This window comes from Amia ocellicauda, chromosome 5 (genome assembly GCF_036373705.1).
Source record: "Amia ocellicauda isolate fAmiCal2 chromosome 5, fAmiCal2.hap1, whole genome shotgun sequence".
Taxonomy (NCBI): Eukaryota; Metazoa; Chordata; class Actinopteri; order Amiiformes; family Amiidae; genus Amia; species Amia ocellicauda.
The window spans coordinates 2,994,955-3,019,852 of NC_089854.1; the positions used below are offsets into that span (position 1 = coordinate 2,994,955).

General features: G+C 46.8%; 1 protein-coding gene across 2 annotated transcripts; it reads right to left on the reverse strand.

The window, feature by feature from the left end:
• Positions 1-13,628: 13,628 nt before the first annotated feature.
• ppp1r15b (protein phosphatase 1, regulatory subunit 15B) lies at positions 13,629-20,761 on the reverse strand. 2 transcript variants are annotated; one of them, XM_066703227.1, is made up of 2 exons: positions 17,790-20,759; positions 13,629-15,766 (listed from the first exon to the last, which is right to left on the reverse strand). In XM_066703227.1, exons 1-2 carry the CDS (start codon positions 19,821-19,823, stop codon positions 15,575-15,577), a joined length of 2,226 nt encoding a protein of 741 aa, XP_066559324.1. In that variant the 5' UTR covers positions 19,824-20,759; the 3' UTR covers positions 13,629-15,574. The 2 variants fall into 2 exon arrangements, with proteins under 2 accessions (XP_066559324.1, XP_066559325.1); XM_066703228.1 differs by lacking the exon at positions 13,629-15,766 and adding an exon at positions 15,778-17,674 and having other exon boundaries at positions 17,790-20,761.
• Between the last annotated feature and the right edge of the window lie 4,137 nt (positions 20,762-24,898).

The following is a 24,898-nucleotide window of genomic DNA, read 5'->3' on the forward strand; positions in this document are numbered from 1 at the left end:
AGTAGTGGAGGAGGCAGCACACACAGAAGCCACAAGGTTATTGATGATCAGTGTCCTCCCCCTGTAGGACAACTGGGGGAGCAGCCAGCACCAGCGGCCCAGCCGCCCTTGCATCCCCTCCAGCACACCCTCCCAGTTCTTCTCCTTGGAGGCCTCATCCCCCAGGTACACCCCCAAGTACTTGAAGCCCCCATGCTGCCATTGTAGTCCAGAAGGTAGAGCCAGGGGGCCACCCCTCCACTCCCCCACCAGCACAGCACAGCTCTTGGCCCAGTTAACTCTGGCTGACGACACAGACTCAAAATCCCGTAGCACAGCGCTGAGCCGGTCAATATCCTGCTGGCCCCCCACGATGAACACGATGTCGTCCGTATACACCAAGAGCCTTGTAAATTGTAAATTGGAATTTGTAAAATGTATTATTTTGAATTGCTGTTTTAGCTAAATTGAATTTGTTGCCTTGTACTTCACTGTATTTTTGCACTTTGTTTGCACTTATGTTATAAGTCGCCCTGGATAAGGGCGTCTGCCAAGAAATAAAAAAATAAAAATAAAAATAATAATAATAATAATAATAATAATAATAACAATAATAATAATAATAATAATAATAATAATAATTGTTGGGGTAAAACTGCTTTCCAGTAAGATACTAGTTAAAACTTGCTCTTACGAGGGTTTCTTTGTTCTTATTTCTCAGCTCAGACTTATCGTGTGGCAGATAGAGAAAGTGGACATTCCTTAGGTAACGAACTGAAAAAAAAAAAAAAATATATATATATATATATATATATCACATTCTAATCAGTACAGTGTGTGCTGTGTCCTTGGTACCAGTGCCTTGGTAGCTTATCAATTATTTCTTCCCGTGTCTCGGAACTGCCCCGGGACATATGCCAAGAAAACATCATCCAGGTTGGGGACGGCCCCGAACCTCCTTTGAAATATTGCTTGTAGATGTATAAAAGGCTGTGTGAAACTTTCAATAAACGAAGATAAACTAACTGACATTGTGTTGGTGACTTTACTTCCCGGGCCTGTCTCTTGCTAAGAGTCTAAACTGTTACTGGAAGCGCTCACTGGGGTGCCTGATTCACTGGGGAATCCGAAGGGTTGCTTCAACTGAAGCGTTGTACCTTAATAATAATAATAATAATAATAATAATAATAATAATAATAATAATAATAATACGCCAAGAGCCTGAAAGGCGCTGGGCAGTGAGGGATGACCAGGCCAGAGATCTGTCCACAGCCTGTGGAACAGGGGTTCAATGGCCAGGGAATACAGCATCCCCGACATCGCGCAGCCCTGCCGTATGCCCCTACCCACATGAACAGGAGCACTTAACCCACCGTTAACCTTCACTACACTCTGAATGTCACTATACAAGACCCGAGCCATGGCTATAAAACCAGGGCTAAACCCAAGGCCTCCTATGTGTGCCATAAAAATTTGTGTTCAACCCGGTCAAATGCCTTTTCCTGATCCAGGGAAATCAAACTACAGTGAGGGAAAAAAGTATTTGATCCCCTGCTGATTTTGTACGTTTGCCCACTGACAAAGAAATGATCAGTCTATAATTTTAATGGTAGGTGCATTTTAACAGTGAGAGACAGAATAACAACAAGAAAATCCAGAAAAACGCATTTCAAAAAAGTTATAAATTGATTTGCATGTTAATGAGGGAAATAAGTATTTGACCCCTTCGACTTAGTACTTGGTGGCAAAACCCTTGTTGGCAATCACAGAGGTCAGACGTTTCTTGTAGTTGGCCACAAGGTTTGCACACATCTCAGGAGGGATTTTGTCCCACTCCTCTTTGCAGATCCTCTCCAAGTCATTAAGGTTTCCAGGCTGACGTTTGGCAACTCGAACCTTCAGCTCCCTCCACAGATTTTCTATGGGATTAAGGTCTGGAGACTGGCTAGGCCACTCCAGGACCTTAATGTGCTTCTACTTGAGCCACTCCTTTGTTGCCTTGGCTGTGTGTTTTGGGTCATTGTCATGCTGGAATACCCATCCATGACCCATTTTCAATGCCCTGGCTGAGGGAAGGAGGTTCTCACCCAAGATTTGACGGTACATGGCCCCGTCCATCGTCCCTTTGATGCGGTGCAGTTGTCCTGTCCCCTTAGCAGAAAAACACCCCCAAAGCATAATGTTTCCACCTCCATGTTTGACGGTGGGGATGGTGTTCTTGGGGTCATTCCTCCTCCTCCAAACACGGCGAGTTGAGTTGATGCCAAAGAGCTCGATTTTGGTCTCATCTGACCACAACACTTTCACCCAGTTCTCCTCTGAATCATTCAGATGTTCATTGGCAAACTTCAGACGGGCCTGTACATGTTCTTTCTTGAGCAGGGGGACCTTGCGGGCGCTGCAGAATTTCAGTCCTTCACGGCGTAGTGTGTTACCAATTGTTTTCTTGGTGACTATGGTCCCAGCTGCCTTGAGATCATTAACAAGATCCTCCCGTGTAGTTCTGGGCTGATTCCTCACCGTTTTCATGATCATTGAAACTCCACGAGGGGAGATCTTGCATGGAGCCCCAGACCGAGGGAGACTGACAGTTATTTTGTGTTTCTTCCATTTGCGAATAATCGCACCAACTGTTGTCACCTTCTCACCAAGCTGCTTGGCGATGGTCTTGTAGCCCATTCCAGCCTTGTGTAGGTCTACAATCTTGTCCCTGACATCCTGGGACAGCTCTTTGGTCTTGGCCATGGTGGAGAGTTTGGAATCTGATTGATCGATTGCTTCTGTGGACAGGTGTCTTTTATACAGGTAACGAGCTGAGATTAGGAGCACTCCCTTTAAGAGAGTGCTCCTAATCTCAGCTCGTTACCTGTATAAAAGACACCTGGGAGCCAGAAATCTTGCTGATTGATAGGGGATCAAATACTTATTTCCCTTATTAACATGCAAATCAATGTATAACTTTTTTGAAATGCGTTTTTCTGGATTTGTTTGTTGTTATTCTGTCTCTCACTGTTAAAATACACCTACCATTACAATTATAGACTGATCATTTCTTTGTCAGTGGGCAAACGTACAAAATCAGCAGGGGATCAAATACTTCTTCCCCTCACTGTACATTACGTTTAGGAACTCAGCCCCAGCCCACATCTCACACACTTACAGACAACTCGGGCGGGCAGTGTCCCCAGTTTGGACACTCCAGAGTTTGAGTAACACTGCAGCAACTGCGTTACATCTGACACTTTTTAACACAAGGTGGCAGTAGCGCTCACAGCAGGAAAGTTTACTGTAATATGTACAGAATATTAATAAGCTATAAAATAGCCAACAGGGAAATTGGTTTGTACACATCTAGCCTACTACATACTAAGTACATAGTCACGTGAAAAGCATATTAAGGATTGATAGATATGGTCCTGATAGTAGAGGCTGGGAGAAACGTTTGCTTGGTCTAACAGTTTGCATTCTCCACCTGCCAGCCTGGTGTTCAACCAGAGCCTTACAGGCAGGGGTGTAACGAGTCACCAACATGGACGAAAGATCGACAGACTTTGTAGGTTCGGTTCAAACGAGAACTAATGAATCGTACCGATACGAGTGGACCACAACTCATTAACAAATATAAAAACATTAAACAAGTATTTTATTATGGTTAGCTATAATATTTTTTCATTAACCACTCCAGTTAACCTATAATCCAAAGTGGGGAATCATTTTATTTTATTCTAACCAATGGAAAATGGAAAGCCTTGATAAATCAAACCTGATATGAAAGTCATTGCGAACAGAAATTAATTACACTGGAAATAAATCCAATCTTTCTGTGCATACAAGAAGATGCCATAATAGACGTGGAGCGGCTCCTGCAAAAAAAAACAACAACCTGCAACTGCGGCATCAAGAACGTGGTCAAAATTCTGCACGGGCCCCTATATCGATGCCTTGAAATGAAACTGGTTGCGCTCATGTAGTGCAAAGGTCCCAATGGGATTCTGCAGATCTGTGCAAAACTGCAGACATCTGCGCTACAAGAACACAACCTGTATATTTATTTGCACTTTCAGGTGAAGCCTCTCATACAAATGAGACCATTGAAGGAGTTACAAAATATAAACAAAATCGGTCTCTACGTGGAAACGCTGCACAGTGGTGTAAAATGCACGAGTCGCACTTACACTCCTAGCACAGCATTTAGTGTTCCCCCCAGAAATAATCATACGCTTGGCGGCCCATCACTGAATTGTTCAAGTTAGGGGGGTGGGGGGGTTGAATGCATATGCACTTTAAGTTCTTTAACTTTGTATTTTGTATCGCTCAAGGGGGGCGGCTTGTGCGCTGGGGGAGGGACGGCTATAATGATAGGGGAAACTCTGGAGTTGTTTGTGTACATCTGTGTCATGTGTCAAGGACCTAGGCAGAAGCCCTTCGAAGCAACAGGGTCTGAGACCCAAGCGCCGGGCAAAATATAAATCATATGGCAAAGGAACGGAATAACGAAGGCACCGAGGACAGGGCAACAATCAGAGTCAGGCAGGCAGGAAGTCGCGAGATCAGGTGAAAGCGCTGGGGAAGGAAACCCAAAGAACAGGCTCGTAGAGAGGAAGGTGGATCAGGAACACGATATTGGTCAGAGACGCTCAGTAGTGCAACTATGGAGAGCTGGCAAGACTTCGCCAAGAGCAAAGCAAACAAAGGTGCTTATATACAGGGAACAGGTGAACAAGGAAACGAGACCGGTGTGCAAGAGAAATGCCCCCGAGGACCACAGCTGGGCAAGTGCTGCCACCTTGGCCAATACTGCATGCACAGCTTAGAAAAGGAGTAATGGCTTCATGTACACAGAAAATAAAGACTGCTTTAAAAGGTCTCTACTGAGTGATGTGTTTGATCTGTCCCTGCTCCGAGCTGTTAAAATGCTCGTTTTTAGGAGCTGTTAGAGATTAAATCATGTTTAATTAGCATGATAATCACTGTGGATCGTAGTTACCATTTCTAGATTATATTGACGAGCAGTGTCCTTTTGTTGCATTGTGGTACTATTGTATGGAGCAGTGGTTTTCAATCCCAGTGCATGCAAACCCTGCGTCTGTTTTCATGTCAGTAATTGATAATGTAATGGTGTCAGAGGTGCAGAGGTATTTGCTGTGCAGGGCTCTATCACATGCCCCTACCGGGTGCCCACGGCGTGTATTCAGGGCCTGGTCCTGTGTGGAGGGCCCATCTCTTGTCCGGGCTTTCTGCGGTGTCCCAGTGCTTTGACTCCAGGGTCCCCTACGGGTCCGGGAGCTCAGCAGGAGATAAGCAGAGAATTGGCGGAGCCACAGGGGTGCCCAGCACCCACCTGCCCGGGCACAGCAGCTCACAGGCCGGGCCTGAGGGAGGGAGGGGCAGCGTTAGTGCAGCACTAGCTGTGTGGTTCAGCAGAGAGAGAGAGAGAGAAAGAGAGCGCACACAGAAGCCATTTTATTTCTGGTGAAAATCTTAAAAACGCTGAATTATAACCACAGTGTACATTTTCCATCATGTCCTGCCTCCTGCACCCCTCGCCTAAACCAAACAGCGTCTGACACAACAATCTCCTATTGTGTGCTACATACGTGAAAGGACTGGTATCTGTCTGGACCTGATTCTCGGCTAGACAGCTAGCAGAGCCTTCAAACTGGATCACTTGCGAGGTAAGTTTCCAATGAAATCCATCTTATTTTCAATGTATTACTATGAGTATATTTATACATGTATTTCTTACTGGCCACCGTCAGCGCAACAATCAGCGATTGCTGAGGTTGGGTAATGAGAGTGATTAGCACTACTAAATAGAGAATTATAATTCTCTATTTCAATAAATGTCAGTGTAATGGTCATTAAAATGCTTCCACTTGCTACCATCCAAATTCAAGAAATGTTTAAATAACTTACACTGGTTGGCCCATTTTTGTCTATTCTTTTAAACCCAGTAAAATATTCTGGTTGGACAGTGATGTGCTATACAATCACTTATGTTACATCGTACCACTACAGAACAATGGGAGGAGTTAATACAGATGGTAATATGCAGTGTGTTTTGTTAAAAATGCCTAAGTAATTAAAAGATAGATAAATACCAATTGTAATAGATATTCATTCTGCATGTTTACACATTGTCGTGCAATAGGCTGCCAGTGATAAATGAAGGAATCCATCAAAATGGGTCAGTCTGTGAATCTGAAGAAAAAGCTGCAGCAGCTATACACTCATCCAATTTCTGAACTGTACGAAACTGGTAAGGGCTGTGCTACTTTTGGTTATTTTTTTATATATATGATTTTTAACTATTGATTTTCAGATATCTTGCAAATGTTAATAAAAAAAGGTTACGAGTAATATTTTGAATGTACGAGTGGGTGTATTTTGTTTTTAATACGATGTATGTATTTTGTATGCCTCATGGTTTTCTTTTAAGTGAATCTAAAATTTTATATAAAACAGAGCTAGGGCACTGCTTTGGTTTATTTTAAATTAATTACTAAATCTAATTACTAATTACTAATTAATCAAATCAGTCTAAATCACTGGAGGAGGTTCTCCTCTGGCTGGTGTCTCCAGAGGCCTCAGTCATTTATCCCTCCCTCAGCTTGGCAGCAGCCATTGCCCTCACTGCCCCTGTCCCGACCGCAGACGTTGAGCGTTTGAAAACACCATTCTGAGCCAGGAAGAACCATGGAGACAGGAGAGGTGGACACAGAGAGGACAGTGTGGTCACCGAGAGACAGGAGAGGTGGACACAGAGAGGACAGTGTGGTCACCGAGAGACAAGAGAGGTGGACACAGAGAGGACAGTGTGGTCACTGAGAGACAGGAGAGGTGGACACAGAGAGGACAGTGTGGTCACCGAGAGACAAGAGAGGTGGACACAGAGAGGACAGTGTGGTCACTGAGAGACAGGAGAGGTGGACACAGAGAGGACAGTGTGGTCACAGAGAGACAGTAGAGGTGGACACAGAGAGGACAGTGTGGTCACTGAGAGACAGGAGAGGTGGACACAGAGAGGACAGTGTGGTCACCGAGAGACAGGAGAGGTGGACACAGAGAGGACAGTGTGGTCACCGAGAGACAAGAGAGGTGGACACAGAGAGGACAGTGTGGTCACTGAGAGACAGGAGAGGTGGACACAGAGAGGACAGTGTGGTCACTGAGAGACAGGAGAGGTGGACACAGATGCACTTCCTCCTGCACTGCAGTAAATATCCAAATTAGGGAAGTATTTTTTAATAAATGTACAGCTCTGTGCAATATGGGAACTGTCGAAGTGTGCCAGGCACTCACCCACTCTGGGCTCGGGATGAAACCCAGCGGCTCCTTCAGGCGTCCCGACTGAGCTCCCTGCAATGGGCGCGTCCCGGAGAAAGACAATCAGAGTCGCACAGACGCGGAGGAATCAGAGGTCGAGGCTCATCACCGCAATAGGAAGTGCCACAACATGAACTACACATTCTCATGTTTTACAACACATTATAGGGCTGCCGTTTATATTATGTTAAATATATACATTTTGTGCAGCATATATTTGGTATTTTTGAGAAGTGCTGGTATGCCATACCGCTGTATACCGGCCCATTTTGACCACTGTGCATGCGTGTATTTAGGCTATAAATACACACACAAAAAAATTGCATTTCAATACATAGGGCCCCTCACACATACACAGCTGTCTGTTTCATTAATAAGTATGTGAAAACCCTTCAGAAACTCTGCCTCAGCAGTCGCTGCCAAGGCAAGCTGCTGCACTGTGGTAACAGGCACTGTAGTGCAGCACTAAACAAGCAGGCCATGCCATGCTTTCACCGCGCCCTGCCACTTACATATATTCCCAAATCGGTGGATTGTGTGCACGCATAGTAAACGCGACCTTAAACGCGAGGTACTGTGGTGATGTGTTATATATATATATATATATATATATATATATATACATACACTCACCTAAAGGATTATTAGGAACACCTGTTCAATTTCTCATTAATGCAATTATCTAACCAACCAATCACATGGCAGTTGCTTCAATGCATTTAGGGGTGTGGTCCTGGTCAAGACAATCTCCTGAACTCCAAACTGAATGTCTGAATGGGAAAGAAAGGTGATTTAAGCAATTTTGAGCGTGGCATGGTTGTTGGTGCCAGACGGGCCGGTCTGAGTATTTCACAATCTGCTCAGTTACTGGGATTTTTACGCACAACCTTTTCTAGGGTTTACAAAGAATGGTGTGAAAAGGGAAAAACATCCAGTATGCGGCAGTCCTGTGGGCGAAAATGCCTTGTTGATGCTAGAGGTCAGAGGACAATGGGCCGACTGATTCAAGCTGATAGAAGAGCAACTTTGACTGAAATAACCAGTCGTTACAACCGAGGTATGCAGCAAAGCATTTGTGAAGCCACAACACGTACAACCTTGAGGCGGATGGGCTACAACAGCAGAAGACCCCACCGGGTACCACTCATCTCCACTACAAATAGGAAAAAGAGGCTACAATTTGCACAAGCTCACCAAAATTGGACAGTTGAAGACTGGAAAAATGTTGCCTGGTCTGATGAGTCTCGATTTCTGTTGAGACATTCAGATGGTAGAGTCAGAATTTGGCGTAAACAGAATGAGAACATGGATCCATCATGCCTTGTTACCACTGTGCAGGCTGGTGGTGGTGGTGTAATGGTGTGGGGGATGTTTTCTTGGCACACTTTAGGCCCCTTAGTGCCAATTGGGCATCGTTTAAATGCCACGGCCTACCTGAGCATTGTTTCTGACCATGTCCATCCCTTTATGACCACCATGTACCCATCCTCTGATGGCTACTTCCAGCAGGATAATGCACCATGTCACAAAGGTCGAATCATTTCAAATTGGTTTCTTGAACATGACAATGAGTTCACTGTACTAAACTGGCCCCCACAGTCACCAGATCTCAACCCAATAGAGCATCTTTGGGATGTGGTGGAACGGGAGCTTCGATCCCTGGATGTGCATCCCACAAATCTCCATCAACTGCAAGATGCTATCCTATCAATATGGGCCAACATTTCTAAAGAATGCTTTCAGCACCTTGTTGAATCAATGCCACGTAGAATTAAGGCAGTTCTGAAGGCGAAAGGGGGTCAAACACAGTATTAGTATGGTGTTCCTAATAATCCTTTAGGTGAGTGTATATACACACACACACACACTTCAGTTGATTAATTTTGAACACACAAAAACAAACATTAAAATGCCAGCCCAGAGCAGTCCATGCAGTAGACACTGGTGCTGGTGGTTAAGGCCTGCTGTGACACATGGTGTCAGACTTGACTCCACAGAGAGCCAGTGTAATAGAGAACTAAGGGAGAGGTGCAGGAACAGGCTTGGGTCAGCAAACTGAGGCTGAGACGTGGTCAGGGTCACAAAGCAGGTCAGTTGATTGAGCGTACAAGACAATAAAGGGAAACACGGGAAGGCACACGAAGGTCAGTAAAGAAGATACAGTGAAGAAACGAACCAGACTTTGCACTGAATGCAAGTAACGGGGTTAAATACAGAGCAGAGGGAAGCAGGGGACAGGGATGTGTGGTGCTGGTCCAATGGGAGCAGAGAGTAGATGATGCTTGTGCACTTGGTGCTAAGGAATGTTAGCTGGATAATTGGTATTGGCCTTGATGAATGTTAATTGGATAACTCTGCCCTTGGTGCTGGGGAATGCGAGGGACAGGGTGAGTATTCTGGAGATGATGACCTATGGAGGTGAACTGGGGAGGTGTGGAGAGCAGATTCATGGATGACTGCAAGTGGGAGTCTGTGAGGTCGAGTGTGTGCGAGTGGGAGGACTCCCTACCACAGAAACAAATAGTCTTCCCACGTTCAGCATCTCCCCCTTGGTGCAGGTGGCCGACCGGCCCTGGCCCTGGCAGCTCTGGACGGAGTTCATCGGGGCTGAGGGGCTGCTGGAGAACTTGGTGTCCAACAGCCCCTTTGTCCAGGCGGCGGTTCCATATGAAAGACACCACCCTGGTCACCAGCAGGTCCTGTAGAGGCTGGGCATAGGGGAGAGAGATGGAGAGAGGGTGAAGACGGGGACAGAGAGACGGAGCGGGACAGGGGAGGAGAGGCGGGGGCAGGAGGAGCACTAGAAGTCCCGGCAGAGCGGCAGTTTTGCCGCTGGTGCACATGCTGCCCCTCTGGTACAGAATACACCACACACAGCAGTCTCCCGTTCAGACGCCAAGATGGAGGTTTTCCGCATTTTGTTTTGTGCTCATGATAATCAGATTATTCAGTTACAACATGCATGCATGCAACATTCAGATACTCCGACATTAAAAAGTATGCTCTTTCATGTCAGTTAGTGGCATTGCATTATGGCTAATGACACTATAGGTGAAAAAGCCGTTGAACATACTAACATCCATGGTACTTAATTTGGTAAAACTGACTGAAAACAAAGTCATTCCATTTGATTACACTTTACAGGCGAATTGGATGCCGTGTGTCCGCTGTTTCAAAGCGCTGTCCGCCTTTGTTACGTCAGATTTCTCTAGGTGGAAGAAATCAGGTGAATCTCGCCAGCAGCGTTTAGGACCTGGAGGCTGGAGAGCTCGGGTCCTGGCCCGGGTTCACATCTCTGACACTCGCTCGGTCCTGAGTGTGGGGAGACAGAACCAGTCAACACCCATCTCACAGCCGGGGCGCTGAGGAACACTCATCTGTGGGAGTGCTGGTGTGATTAAACCGGTGACTTGAGACCAACAAACCTACCAAGTGACATGGCGAGGTTCCTCATCCACCCCACAACCTCTCCTCACAGGCGTACCCCAAGGCTCTGTCCTGGGCCCCCTCCTGTTCTCTCTCTACACTCGCTCCCTGGGCCCCCTCATCGCATCCCATGGTTTATTCTACCACTTCTACGCTGATGATGGCCAGATCTTCCTGTGCTTATATTTTCTAAGTCACCCTGGAAAAGGGCGTCTGCTAATAAATAAATAATAATATATAGTGGTCAAAATGGAAATGTAAAAGTGCCGGTATGAAAACACAACCTACTGCTGCAGTCCTGTAGCCCATGTTAGCCGTTTCACCTCTGAGAAAGACACTGGAATATTTTAACTTATACATTAGTTAATATAGCGTTTTTACATTCATTTAAACGTTTTATTTTCTCCAGCCTCTGTTCCCTCCTCCAGCAGCCATGCTCATGTCCTGAGTCGCACTGACGCAGGAGTGTCGCTGCCGGACCGGCCGCACCGCTGCTCTCTGCCAGATCTCTCCATTGTTAGAGAGAATGCATGTCATCTGTGATGCACACGTGTCCTCTGAGAAGTGCCGGTGTGTACCAGCGTGTGTACCGGCATGTGTGTACCGGCCCGCGTCGAGGAAAGGGCGACACGTCACTGCAGACGCCATTTTGTGTTCGCGCGCTCAACGACTGCGGCCATTTCCGCGAGACACGCTAATAACTAATATTAATATATTTAATAATGCCCCGATTCAACCAAATCTTAATAATAATCAAAATAATCGGATGTTACTCACAAGGCGGTTGGAAGCAAGACGGGTCCACTTGCCTCACTGGTGTGCGTAAAAGAGGGGAAAAGAAGAACAAGATGAGAGAAGGAGAACGGGGTTGCGGGACACAGAGGGACAATTGTGTTGTACAGAAGAAAGACGGAGAATGGGAGGAGGAGGGAGGAAAATGAGAGACGAGTGAGTGAGTAGGAAGAAGATACCAATCTGGAGCAATTGGCGGGAAAAGAAAGCGCGAGCCGCCCCCGAAAGCACCTTATATACTCCCTTGTTTTGGGAGACTAAGGCTGTGAAACGGCGCGGCTCAGACAGGCCATCCTCTCCACCGTGGAGGACCAGGCCAGCGGAAACACGCATTTGCCATCAATAATAATTAAAAATACTGGACCCTGGTGTTTTGTGGAAATTGATTTCTCACAGCGATGCCTTTGCTCTGTGCAGTCCTATCAGTTACTTAATGAGGTCGGTGTTGTGTGTCGGGGCTGTGTCTGTGCTGGCGGTAGTTCAGTATTTTGGTTTGTCACACCAAACCCCAGCTGTCATCCCCTGGAGGCCGCGCTGCCTCTCGCCGTGTCTCCGACGCCCCTGGTCGGCTCCAGTGCCGATGCCCAGAGCCCAGTCACTGCGCAGACGCGGGCCGTCGATATCGATACTACTCCTGACGTTTCATCTGAGAATTGATCCTCACATAAATATATCGATACCAGGTGCTTTCTTTAACCAGAGATTTTAATATTTATATTTGATTAAACCGAATGTGTATCAAATGTAGCTAATAGTTATTTTAGGATAAGAACTGCTTCTCCTTCCGCTCCTCATAGACCAGGGGTTCCCAGCCCTGGTCCTCAGGACTCCCATCCTGCTGGACTTTGTTCCAACCGAGCTCTCAATTAATTAATTGATATAATAATTGTGTAACTGATAAAAAGTTGGTTCCTTAATCAGATCAGTTCATTGTACAATTGTATACCTAACTTAAAACCCCTACTGTTTAAAATCATGAAGTGTCTGGTTTAGGAAAGTATTAATAAATTAAGGTTCAATTAAGTGATTGAGAGCTCAGCTGGAACAAAAACCAGCAGGGCAGGGGCTCCTCAGGACCAGGGTGGGGAAGCCCTGATATAGTCCATCCACAGACACAACGAGAGGGAGTGAACCACCTGTGCTGCTCTGCTTTAAGTGTTGGTATAGCACAAGGTTGCAGACAGAAATGCTTCACAATGCAGTTGAGCACGACTGCTGAAAATGCCCGAGAGCAGCGAGGGTTAATCGATGCCGTACCCACCCCCCCCTCCCCTCGGCCTGAACCGGGGATCCCTGGAAAGACCGTGCTGCTCACAGGACTATAAAACTAGCAAGTAACATTCAAGCTACAGCAGTGCTTCTCAATCCTGGTCCTGGGGAGCCCATGTCCTGCTGTTTGTTCTAACTGGGCTCTCAATTACTTAATTGAACCCATAATTGCACTAATCATTTCCTAAATCAGAGCCTTTTCATTATTTCAAACCGTAGGGGGTTTAAGTGTAGAATTGTATAAATAATTTATTAAAGAACAAACTCTTTCATTACACAGTTTAAAAAGTCAAATCTAAGCAGATTGCTACTTCAATTAAGTAATTGAGAGTTAAGTTGGAACATAAACCAGCAGGGTAGGGGCTCCTGCAGGACTGGGTTTGGGGAACCCCTGGCAGTGCCGATATGAAGACTCACTAAATAAGACCCAATTTTACTAAGGAGAGTGTGTGTGAACTGAGCCCACTGCTCACTAGACACTTCACATCACATTGTGCACCATCCCAATTCACTTCAATCTGTATAATGAGACAAAGATCTGTGGCAACCTCAGGGCAGAAACAGGTATTGTAATCGTATTACCACACTTAACTGCATCCTTTCCTATTAAAATGTTCCACTTGACTGGAAACTACACTGCAGGCATCCTTTCAGACCAATTCTGCCTACGTTACAAAGCAGAGCTGATAGGTTTTCTGGATTTGTCCCTGGAAGGGTGCAGCTGTATTCTGCATTTTCCATCCTGCGCCGTCTTCGATTCCTTTAGTTGAATGGATCTTGTGAAATATCTTTTCAACATATTCTTTATTTTTTCAATGAAAACAACTCCCAAAAATCATTTGAAAGGACTCGTTTTTTATTAGTATTTCGATTTACTAAATATTTAATATATTTTGATCCTAAAGGAGAGAGAAAAAAAAAATACAAAAAAAAATTTGCAACAATTGATTTTTGATGCAGATGCCAGAAGTGTTACAAAAATAAAAATTTAATATAATTTAGTTGTATGTATAGTTTTAATTTGTTTTAATTGGCATTATACCCATTATTGAAGAGTCGCCCTTCCCCACTGCATCACAAAATCAAACAACTGTCCAACGCAAGTTTCTGAAACACTGCCGAACAAACAAAACGTGGGGGACACAAACACATTTCTAGGACAGCTATGGGCGGGGGAAATCAAACAAAAAAACACAATAATTTGAAATAAGCACAAGAGTCTCTCGAGCACAAACTGCAGGCTTCACCACACATCCAATCAGATGGCACCCCCTGTTGTTCTGGGAGAGTAATGACTGAAAACTGATGAACACTAAATTGTCCACCAACTCCACTGACAACACAAACCTCTCAGGCACTGCAGAGGGGGAGAGAAACTGTGCCTGCCGTCCGGGTTGCTTTGCCATCATCTGGGACTCTTTAATTTAACACTGAATAAGATGAATATGTCATTGGGCATTTCACCCCCCAAATACTGCTGGGCAATGGGGACAGGAGCATCCTTTATTTACATATTTGGTTATTTAGATGGTTGCTTTCGGGGGAATTGACACTTAAGTTATTACAACCTTCAGCTGCAGGAGTCTGGGGTTGGCACGCCTGCACTTGGTGGGAGGAGATCAATAAATACTTCAATCGGCCCGTGGAAGAAAACTCAGGCTGGGATTGTTGGGGATTTAGTGGTTCTACCGCAAAACTTTTAAATGAAACAAGTAGATTTCACCATGAAGTGAAAATGATATTGGGGGAAATCACATTTTTAGAAGTCAAACTGAATAATTATACATCACTTTTTTATTATTTATTCCCCAGCTCTATCCTACATTCCCTCACCTCAACCAATGCACAAATGCCAATATTTTATTCATAATGAATCTCACAGAGATTGTCAGACACCAAAGAATGGGATATATTAATAATCAGAGGCTCAATCAGACCAAATACCCTTCTGCTCGAACAAGCCGGAGATGAGTTCAGAGAGAGGGAGAGAGCTGCTCGTTCTCTTTGTTTCGTGGAATCTCAAATGAGGGAAGGGCTGCAATATCCAGACCGAGAGAGGGACAGAACAAGGGAGACCTACTTTAAGTTAATCCAAAGCCCTGCCTGAGGACGGCGCAGCGGCCCAGGGAGAAAACGCATGTATTCCCCAATCAGGCTTCCAACTAATCCAGCAGCAAATTAAATGGCTTAACCGAGCAGTTTCTCCTCCCGATCGCGAGTGCTCCTGGGTTTATTTAATGAACCTGCAGTTGGTTAAAGGTAAAAAAATAAAATATTAATAAAAACTGATGAGGCAGCCTGCATGTATTATTTTCCTCCATCTGGGCCGTTAAAAACAGTGGAGGAGGGCAAAGAGCAACAGAGAACAAACGGGAAGCTGGATGCGTCTGTATGTAGCGGAGAGATCACATACCGCACCCAAACACCGGGGGAGATAAAACATAAAATAACAAAGCACACAGTGAGGGCAGCAGGATACAGAATAGGGGATTGGCTGAATGAACCAGACAGGGTTGCGAACAACTGGCAAGTCACTTCAGTCACCACAGCTCAACTGAACACTGAATAGACGGGACGCACCGGAGCGAACCAGGACACAGGGGGGTTTGGGTTCAGGGCCCGGTTTCCTTGGCCTACGACTCTGAATACCTTTAGGACCCACCCCGTCCATCCCCATCCCCCTGAAGACAAAGGACCGAGTCACTGTCCTTTCATTTATACTACGTGTCTTTATTCACGGTTCCTTTGGAGGAAGAGGAGAAAATACACGGAAGAAACCCCTCAACACGTCTCCCGCAGTTTGGAAAGGACCGCGAGGCGGAAGGCGGGCGTGAGGCAGTAGCTGATGGCGTCCTCGGTCTCCTGCACGCGGCGCAGAAAGCGGCAGCGGTCACGGGCGAACTCCTCCCAGGGGCCTCGGCGATCTTCATCGCAGCTGGTGTAGAACTCCTCCACCTCCTCGGCGAAGCGCACCTGCAACACCACCGAACAGACAGCACCGTTACAGATCAGACAGACGGGCCTGGGGAGACGCCACACACAAACTAATGGAAATCAATGGAAAGGCTTGGTGACGCACAGTGTGATTTTGCTCCGTCTCCAAGACAAATCACTGGAACCCCTAACTTCATTTACTGCACAGTAATTAAAGAGCAGGGACTGCCAATGGGGCAAAGTGGTTTATTAGTACAACAAACAGGGCCAGGATGGAATCAGAGCAGCATTCATCTCTGGAGGAAGAGAGACTATTACTGCACCTTCTGTAATGCTTTAAAACTGTGTCAACTGTAGGTGTGCTGACAAATGCATATAAATAATAAATAATATCAATAGAGGTAGGGACCTGGTGCTTAGAGGATTTACAGATCTATCTAAAACAGCTTGAGACAAGAAAAACATTTTCAAGAAAATAACTGGGTTTGCCACCCACATAAAGAGTGACTCAGCACTGACCCAAGAGCGAGCAGGACGGACAGATGGACAGACGGGGATGTATTCAGTCCTCGCTGTTGCTAAGTAGCATGCAAGACTCTCAGTAATAAGAATGGGGAAACATTACAATTAATTAAGTGCAATACATACTTCAATTATACATAAAGACATGTAAATGAATCATTGGACTTAGTGCTCGGGCAAACCGATTTCCTGGTACATTAGCAGGACTGCCACCGTCTGCTCACAACCCCCACGAATGACTAACAACAGAGTCACCACGGGGCGAACGCAACTCGCCTGTAACCTGCACAAGTGTTATCAGCATGAAATCCGAACCTCCCTGCAGACTTGTGGATGCTACTGTTGCATCAGCTGATCACAGTAATGGGCAATCGAGTTACACGCGTTTACATCACTCCACACAGCCCCTCTATACCATGAGGCCAGTATGTACCGTACACACTATTCCCTGTGCTGTGCATACCACAGCGCTTTAGCATTCCCCATCTTCAAAGCATAAAGAGATTCTGTCTTAAAGTTCCCCAGGTTGGGAGCAAAGCCGAGAGGATGCAAAGAGAGAGATCTGGCTGCTCAGCCTGCAAGGGATTGGTCAGCGGAGTTTAAACTGCTTTGTAAACAGACATCCAGTGTTTACCTCATGCATAATTCATCTTAAACCTGCACACGGGGTCACAGGATCTGAACTGCATCCAGTGTGATTTGAAATCGCTGCCAAGCCTCTGTATTGAGATCACAGAACAACAGCGATGCAGGCGTTTATGATTAGGAATGAGATTTGGGATCTCATAAGCACAAAAACTTTAATCAGCTGGTGGAGGGGGAGGTAAAACATTAAATGAATAAGAAATCACTCACTATTAAACATTAACGTTCACCTTTAGAACGGCCACACTGGAATGTGAGATAATAGAGCCGGCGAATGGATTTCAACACTGCGGGTTTCATAACAAACACCTATAAACAGGACAGGAGTCACACGGTGCAGCAATGTGGTGGTTTTCCATTGTGCTGTGTGTCATGACTGCTCGACCTGTGTCCCTCACGTGTCCCCGTGTCAGTTTATTGCATTATGCAGTTGACTGTGAGAGCAGAGTTGACTCTGTCTGTCTGTACCTTGAGCTTTCTGGAGGCAGGTCCGTCATTATCATGTGACCTTCCAGCAAATCATTTCCGATTATTGTTATGTGGTTCAGCTGGGGGGGTGTTAAATACAATCTAAATACAGAATTTAAACTGAACCTCACGTAGGGAACACCAGTGCCCTACACAGGTAACATCCCAGGGGGCTTTTCACTGCCCTCAATGCACTGCAGTCTTGGTTCTGCCCCTTGCTGTAAGTCAGTCTCTTGTGAAATGGCAGTCAAAGTCTCGTCTACGAAGGGAAATTCGATCCTGTGGTGGTCTTTCCAGAGTCAGTGCCGGACCCTGAGAATGGACCAGAAGATCACACAGAGAGTCCAGCGCTGTGAAAACAATGTATCAAAAGCAGGTGGGGGGGGGTGGCGATGTGAACACCATGCATGATTGATTTATCACTCACCTTTTTCAGCTTGGCACACCGTGCGCCGCTCCACTCTTGGGTGCCGAAGCCCTTGGTGAAGCCGCTGTCCAGGCACTCCCTTGCCTTCCTCACCTCCTCCTCCTGCTGCTGCTGCTGCTGCTGGGAAGAGGGGGTGGCAGCTGGCCGCCTGTTGGGGCCCCTCCCCCGGCTCTTGCCTGGCTTTCTAGTCCTGAGTGGAGCCTTAAAGTTGAGGGGGCTGTAGGGGTCCACGCTGCAGGCGAACGAGTTCCACAGCCGCAGACTCTCGGCCTCGTCGGCGCTGCTGGCCTCGTCCGAGGAGTCGCACTCGAGCATCAGGGGCCTGGGGGAGGAAGAGGGGGAGCGGTGGGGAGGGCTGGGTGACCCTGGACACTCGTGACCCCCAAGAGCCGGTCCGTCCTCCTCCTGCCACGAGTCGTCCTCACCTGGGCTCGACGGTGCAGCGGCGCAGGGTCTGGCGGCCGCAGTCTGGATGGCGGCCATGAAGTTGCGGGGGTCATATGGGTCGCTGCTTTGACAGAAAGAGTTCCACAGGCTTTCCAATTCAGTGTCTGCCTCTTCCTCCTCTTCTTCTTGCTCCTCCTCCTCTTCTTCTTCTTCTTCCTCCTCCTCAGACTCTGAATTGGAAATCTCGGAGGAGCCCTCGCTGTCGAAGCCGTCATCGCTGTCCCAGCACTGCTCCTGCTCCCAGTCCGACTCCTCGTCCTCGCTGCAGGGGCTGCCCAGGATGTAGGCGATGGCCTTGTTCTGGCAGCTTGGCTTCACCAGGCAGGGGGGAGACCGGGCGGCCGCTTGGACCTCCAGCTCGGCCTCCTCGTCCTCGTCGGAAGACTCGGAGGCCGAGGCCGCCTCTGTGGCCTCCACGTCCCCCGCCTCTACCTCCACCCACTCTCTTCCCACACTGCTCTCCATCACAGTCTCACTCGGCTGCTCATCCAAGGGGGGACAGTCGTAGCCGGGCTCCTCTCTCTTCCCGCTGTCCCCCTCTTCTACACATGCCTGCCCAGAACCCAAAGCCTCCATAGGGCACAGTTTGGAGCTAAACTGTTCCTCCTCCAAACTGGAATAGCCATTGTCCTGGTCCGGGGTGAGAACAGCCACCTCACTGTAGGTGGCGGCGCCAGCGGTGACAGCATGGGCACCGGGGGGCTGAAACTGCAGCAGTGGCTTTTGCGCAGGGGGCACAGATTCTGGCAAGGCCGTGCGAGAGCCATTGTCCGCCTGCCCTTTGATACAGGGAGGTCCAGCGCTTTCGCTGTTCACAGGACCCCCCCTGTCACCCTGTACTAACAGTCCCCCTGGCTTGACAACGACAGCGGCTGGACTCCATTCTTGCTGCTGGCCCGGCCCCCTGCCCTCACCGGGCCTCCCCGTGAACAGGGACAGCCAGCCCTGGGAGCCCTGCTGGTCGGAGCCCCAAACACCCCCCCACCACCAGTTTCTCTTCCCCTGCGCCGCCACCGAGCCCCCCGAGGCCCAGCCGTCCGGGCCCAGTCCAGGCCCGTGTCCCCGGCTCTCCGGCCCCGAGATCACGTTCATCCACACCTGCGTGACGTAGTTCCGGGCCGTGGCCATGTACCCCGCCCCCGAGCCGTGCTCTTTCGGGTTCGGGGCCCCGTCGGCGGGGCTCTGTATCCCCAGCTCCCGGAGAGAGTCCGCGCTGAGCCAGCCGAGACACCCCGGCGAAGCGGCCCCGTGCTGGTAGTGCAGGTAGGCGAGAGTTGGGGGTCGGTCCGTCTGAGGCATCAGCTCCTCCAACCGGTCCAAAAACGCGTTTTCCCCCTCGAGGCTCTGCTTCAGATCCCCGGTGATCCATTCGGAAGCAGTGTCCGTCGGCACCGCCGCTTTGGGCCGAGCCGGCATATATCTCTGCACGAAGGACAGGGCGGGCCTAGAGACCACGGAGAGCAGGCCAATCCACGAACTCTCCTGACTGCCCGGCCGGAGAGAGGCCACCCCGAGAGCGGCCGAGCCCGCGGTGGAGGAGCCGCTCTCCTTGGAGCACAGTCCGTCTGAACTCATGGCTCTGAACATGGTGACTCACGCCCTCCCCCCAAAGTCCATTATAAATATATAATTATTTAAAAAATAGATTTCTGTTGCAAGTGCCTTTTAAAATAAGGAAAAATAATAATACTCCAAGACAAGGTGTCAATTAACTAGGCTCTGGTGTGCAAAAATAAAAATATACACATAAGGATCGACTTATGCATTGCATTCTTTAAATAAAAATAAATAAATCCCCTTTTGCGACCAGACAGCTGTCACTCTGCACACCTCCCGCCAGTGACGGCTGCACGCCGAGTCCATCCGCGGAGAAAGTCTTTATGTGCTGCACATTCCCGACGCCGGTCCCGTCTCGGTCCGCTCGATGAAGTCCATGTTTAGGAGTTTCTGTGAGTGACGCACCGGCCTCTGTGCTCCCAACGCGCTCCGACCTCCACGGTGGCACACTCGGCACTGCGCACGCTGTTCCTGTCGTTCACCGGGGCTGGGGCGAGCTTCATCCGGGCGGCCAGCTTGGGGGAGACGGGGGAGCACGGGGAGGAAGAGCACCGGAGAAAGGAGCCGCAATCCCGGGCGCAGGCGGAGAGGACAGCCATGTTGTGCAGTCAGTGCGCCGCGGCTGAAGTGCAGCTTTGCAAGTTCTTGCACAACCGGTAATAACCCCCCTCCAAAAAGCGGCGCGGCAAATGCATCAAATCGCCGTTTATTGCAGTGGCAGTCGTGGGCTAATCACTGGCGCAGCCACGCAGCAGTTGCACAGAATAAACCCGTTTCGGTGGCGGTGCGGGTGTCTGGCGGCTCCGGCGCTTTTCTCCGGCTCTCTGCTCCCCTCGCCGCCGTCGGTAAGGGGATTTCATCAGACGGTTAAGGGGCCGTCGACAAAGAGCCAAGCGTGACGGGGCGTCGCGGCGCGTCCACTCAGGGAGGGTCGGGAAATGACCGCACAGGCCCGCACACGCACCGTGCACGTAGCCTGCTCTTGCAAACTCTCCTGTGCGTGTAGGGGATGGAAATTAGGTTTTCTGTTTCTGTTTCCTGATGCCCATCTGTTCTTATTGAAGTGAACATATTTAGGTTAACATCGCCCGCATTGGTGGTGTAATTAAATATCATATCACTGCAATGATGAATGGGTTGCATGCAGTAAACATGCGGCACAGTATGGAGAAAACATGCTTGCATAGCCCAGAACAATTACATTATTATTATCATCATCATCATTATTATTATTTTTATTGAAAGACAAAGGAGAGTCACTAGTAATAAAGCTACACACACAAGCTCAATTACTACATATCAACAAACCTTGGATTTGAGTTAATATTTACTGGGGGGGTGCAAAGTATTTAAATATTTAATTTATAATAAGGATACATACATATAATAAGAGTTAATTCATTTAATAGATTCAAGGAGCTAATTGTTTTTTTCTTTAAGTTGCCTACAAATGCATGCAGGCCTTAAAAGCAATTTGTTTAATTAAGTCCATTTAAGCCCTGCCAAGTGTTTCATTGGTTTAAGATCAGTGGCATGTATATGTAAGGTACATTTAGGAAAACTGCATTGACACACTCTTGCAGTTCCTTTAAAGACAAAACTCCAACACTATTGTGTTAACTGCGAAGGAGCGCCCAGTTTAAGTGTGACAATGATATCACAGTCATAAGCAGTAAATGACTTATTAACACGGCTCTGTCAGCTCAGTCATATGCTTGTATAGAAAGGCTTTCATGAGTGAGTGTGTGTGAATTAAACTACTTATCCTATCCTTGTTTGGATGTGGTGGATGATTACAATTGACTTTGCATCCCTCCCAGTAATAGCTTCCTGTTCTATGGGTCAGTAGATTTAACAATGAACTCATGACAATATACACAGCCAATATCACTTCCTATATTTCCTACTGTGGCATATTTATGTGTGTGTGTGTGTGTGTACACATAGCATACAGCCTATAGGCTAAGCGGTTTGTTTGTGCACTGAAAGTTTGTCCCCCATTTGGAAATGTGCTGAACTTTGTATAGGCAAATCCCAAACAGATTGTGTATCACCAGTTGGACGGGTCTTGGATTCCTTACATGTAATTCTTAGCATCAAGGTCTTTAATTACAGGCCCCTATTCATTTCGGCTAAAGATAGTCTTGCTTCTGAGGTAATCTACATTAAAGAAGAAAAAAATAACACCCCTCTCCCCCTAGCAGGAACCATTGGACTTGATAATGTTTTGCAATTGTTTTGCGTGGCAGACTGCTAATTCACCATAATGGAGACTGTTTCATTCTTCTTTTCAATTTTTAATGGGCTCCTAAAGCACACCCTTAAAGAACTATTTTCAGTGAACAATTGAGTGCCCTCCTACGGAGAGGTGTCTTTTCTGCCAACAATGTAAAACCATTGCATCCCGCAGAGCAACCGTCAAGCAGGTTTTTATAGGTCACCTTAAGTCAATTTATTTTAGGAAAGTGACGGGACAATTCTTGAATGATGGGGTACAGGACTTGACTCATCTGGTTCCTGATTGGCTGCAGGATCTCTGGGCCTGCATTTCAAATGCTCTCCAAGTTACATAAACCAACAACTCATTTGCTAAGCTGGTGAAACCTCAATATCTCTGCGTGTTGGGAATGTGATACTTGGGAATGGTGTGGAAGCTAGGCTGTGCTGGCACAGAAACCGGTTTGGCCAGTCTGGCTACATTCGATGAATTGTGAGCATACATTTCCTTCCAAGAGCCATGACTCAGATGGGCTTTAGTTGTTTTTTGAATGTATAATGAAGAATATGTCTAAATGCACGCAAATACAAATCAGCCAGCCTTAAAAACCTGCACTGACATATCACGGGCCGCATCTCTGCAGAGAAGTAAATACTTACCCTCAGGGTGTTTCTTGGCTGTCTTCATTCCTGTGACTGGGAACCAGCTTATCTCAGGTGCACATTGCAAAGTGTTCGCTCTGTTCACTGTAAACCGTAGGGAAGAGCTTGTCAGAGAAGTGAAACTGTTCGCCCAGGCGGCTTGTGACACTAAATGTGCTGTGCTCCCACATTCCTCACCCCAAACACAAAACCCATGCTGTGAATCTTTGCCGTCAAACACAGCAAGAGTGGAAGAATAAATTACTGTGAACCTCACACCACTCTAGTTAACTATGTCCCGTCGACCTGACCCAGTCCCAGAAAAACATCTTGGCGTTAGTTAGGATCATTGATTAACATGAAATGCATACAGAGTTAATCATAAGAGTGAAAATTAAATGTTAATAATTATTCTAGGATTGATCGCACTTTTAAGGGAACATCTAGTGTGGTTTAGAAAAGAAACTTCTCTTCTGTACCCTTTGGTGAGGCACATCCACAGGTGTGGTGAGAGGATTACGGCAGTGAAAGAGGAATCTGTATGAATGCATGTTGAACATTAACACCCACACCACTGTTGTCATTGTTCCACGACCACTTCCCTCTTTGGATGGACAAGGAGCATCTGGATACCCAGGTCAGAATCCCTCCTGCTCCTGATGTAATTGTTACCTCACCCTATAAATCAGACCTGCGCCCAGCCATGATGCAGTGCCCACTCCTACAGAACAGAGGATTTTACAAACTCATGGAGTCTGCTTGTGATTGACAGAAGATTCATCCATCAATGCAGCCTTTTCAGTTGGGGGTTCAGCTTCGGCCCAAGTCGTTTGGTTTACCTTTCCATAGAAATAATTAGAAATGGGTAGAGAAAGTCCGACTACAGCAAGTTCAGTATGATTTGATGCTCTGCATTGAACATGATCAAGTGAGTGGACCAACACTTACAGATAGCCTTTTGTTCCTACTCACTGCTGTCGAAATAAAAATACAGCATTTGATCTGGTTTATTTTTTTAATTCAAGTTTTAATTATTTAGTGCAAATGATATTACAAAAAAAGTACATTACAATAATTCCAGGAAATCTAAAAAAAAGAAAACAAAACACATACATCTATAATAATAAAAACAAGAACAATAATGATAATAATCATATTTTCAGTATTTACAACACACACAGTCCTGTTCATTTTGAACTTACATTCCATTCCTTTCTCTAAGCAAAGTGCGGGCAGACAGGCCCAGGGCAGCGAGAACGGGCCCATAGGGCTGTTCACGAGAAGCCAACGCCACCTTATCTTTCTCCGAGCTCTCTGTACAGACGCAAACACGTAGCTATAGGAAACAATCTCTCTGTGTCTTTATCAGCAATGCACACACCAGGCAGACCTGCCTCGCCTCTGCTGTAAAAAAGCCAGAACCCTGTGCAGTCTCAGCTTGCCGTGTCCTGCTGTTCAGTCCAATCCTACAACCCCATCCCCCTGGAAAAAGAGAAAAAGGCAGTGCACACACTAGCAGAACACTCCCTTTTTAAAATATATATATGAATTTAGTATCCTCTGGCCATTTGAGATGTTACCTTTACAGCATGTACTACTGAAGGGAAGCTGTCACATGCAAAATCATTCAGGGTAGGAATTCAAGCAGTCAAAACGCCACGTTTGCAAAAAAACAAAAAAAACCAATCTGCTGTCTGGATTCAGGGTTACATAACTATTTTTAGGATCCAAAGTTGACTGATGCGTTTGGCAAGTGCGCTCTGCTGCTCCTATGCCAGACCCTGCTGGATATAACGGTCACCTACTGGACAAGAGGATCCATTAGACCAAAAATCTGCACCCACAGAAACAGGAGAGGACGATTTTAAGAATAATTACAATATCGAATCTTTTCACAACCGTTAATCTTATTTTATTTAACAAATGCATTAAGATACAGTATAAAGGGAACAGATGTCAAATAAATAAAATGTGCCATAATTCCTTTTCTGCCTCTTATCTTCCTGCTGTACCTGGGTAAATATAGACATATTAACCTGAATGTGTTGGACCAGCTGCTACAACCTCTGTTTAAGCCCCACCCTCTCCAACAGTAAGGGTTGGGGCCTAAACGATTTCCAACAGCAACTCATCGATTACTGGAAAAGCTGTCATGGTGTCGAGGCTGACATAAAACAGTGATGTAAAAACTATGTGTATATATATATATATATATATATATATATATATATATATATATATCAAAC

Coding starts and splice junctions, on each gene's coding strand:
- ppp1r15b (XM_066703227.1), bottom strand. CDS start 19,823: ATGTTCAGAGCCATGAGTTCAGACGGACTGTGCTCCAAGGAGAGCGGC. Junction 15,767..17,789: donor GGTGTGCCAAGCTGAAAAAG/GTGAGTGATAAA, acceptor GTGGTGTTGCAG/GTGCGCTTCGCCGAGGAGGT.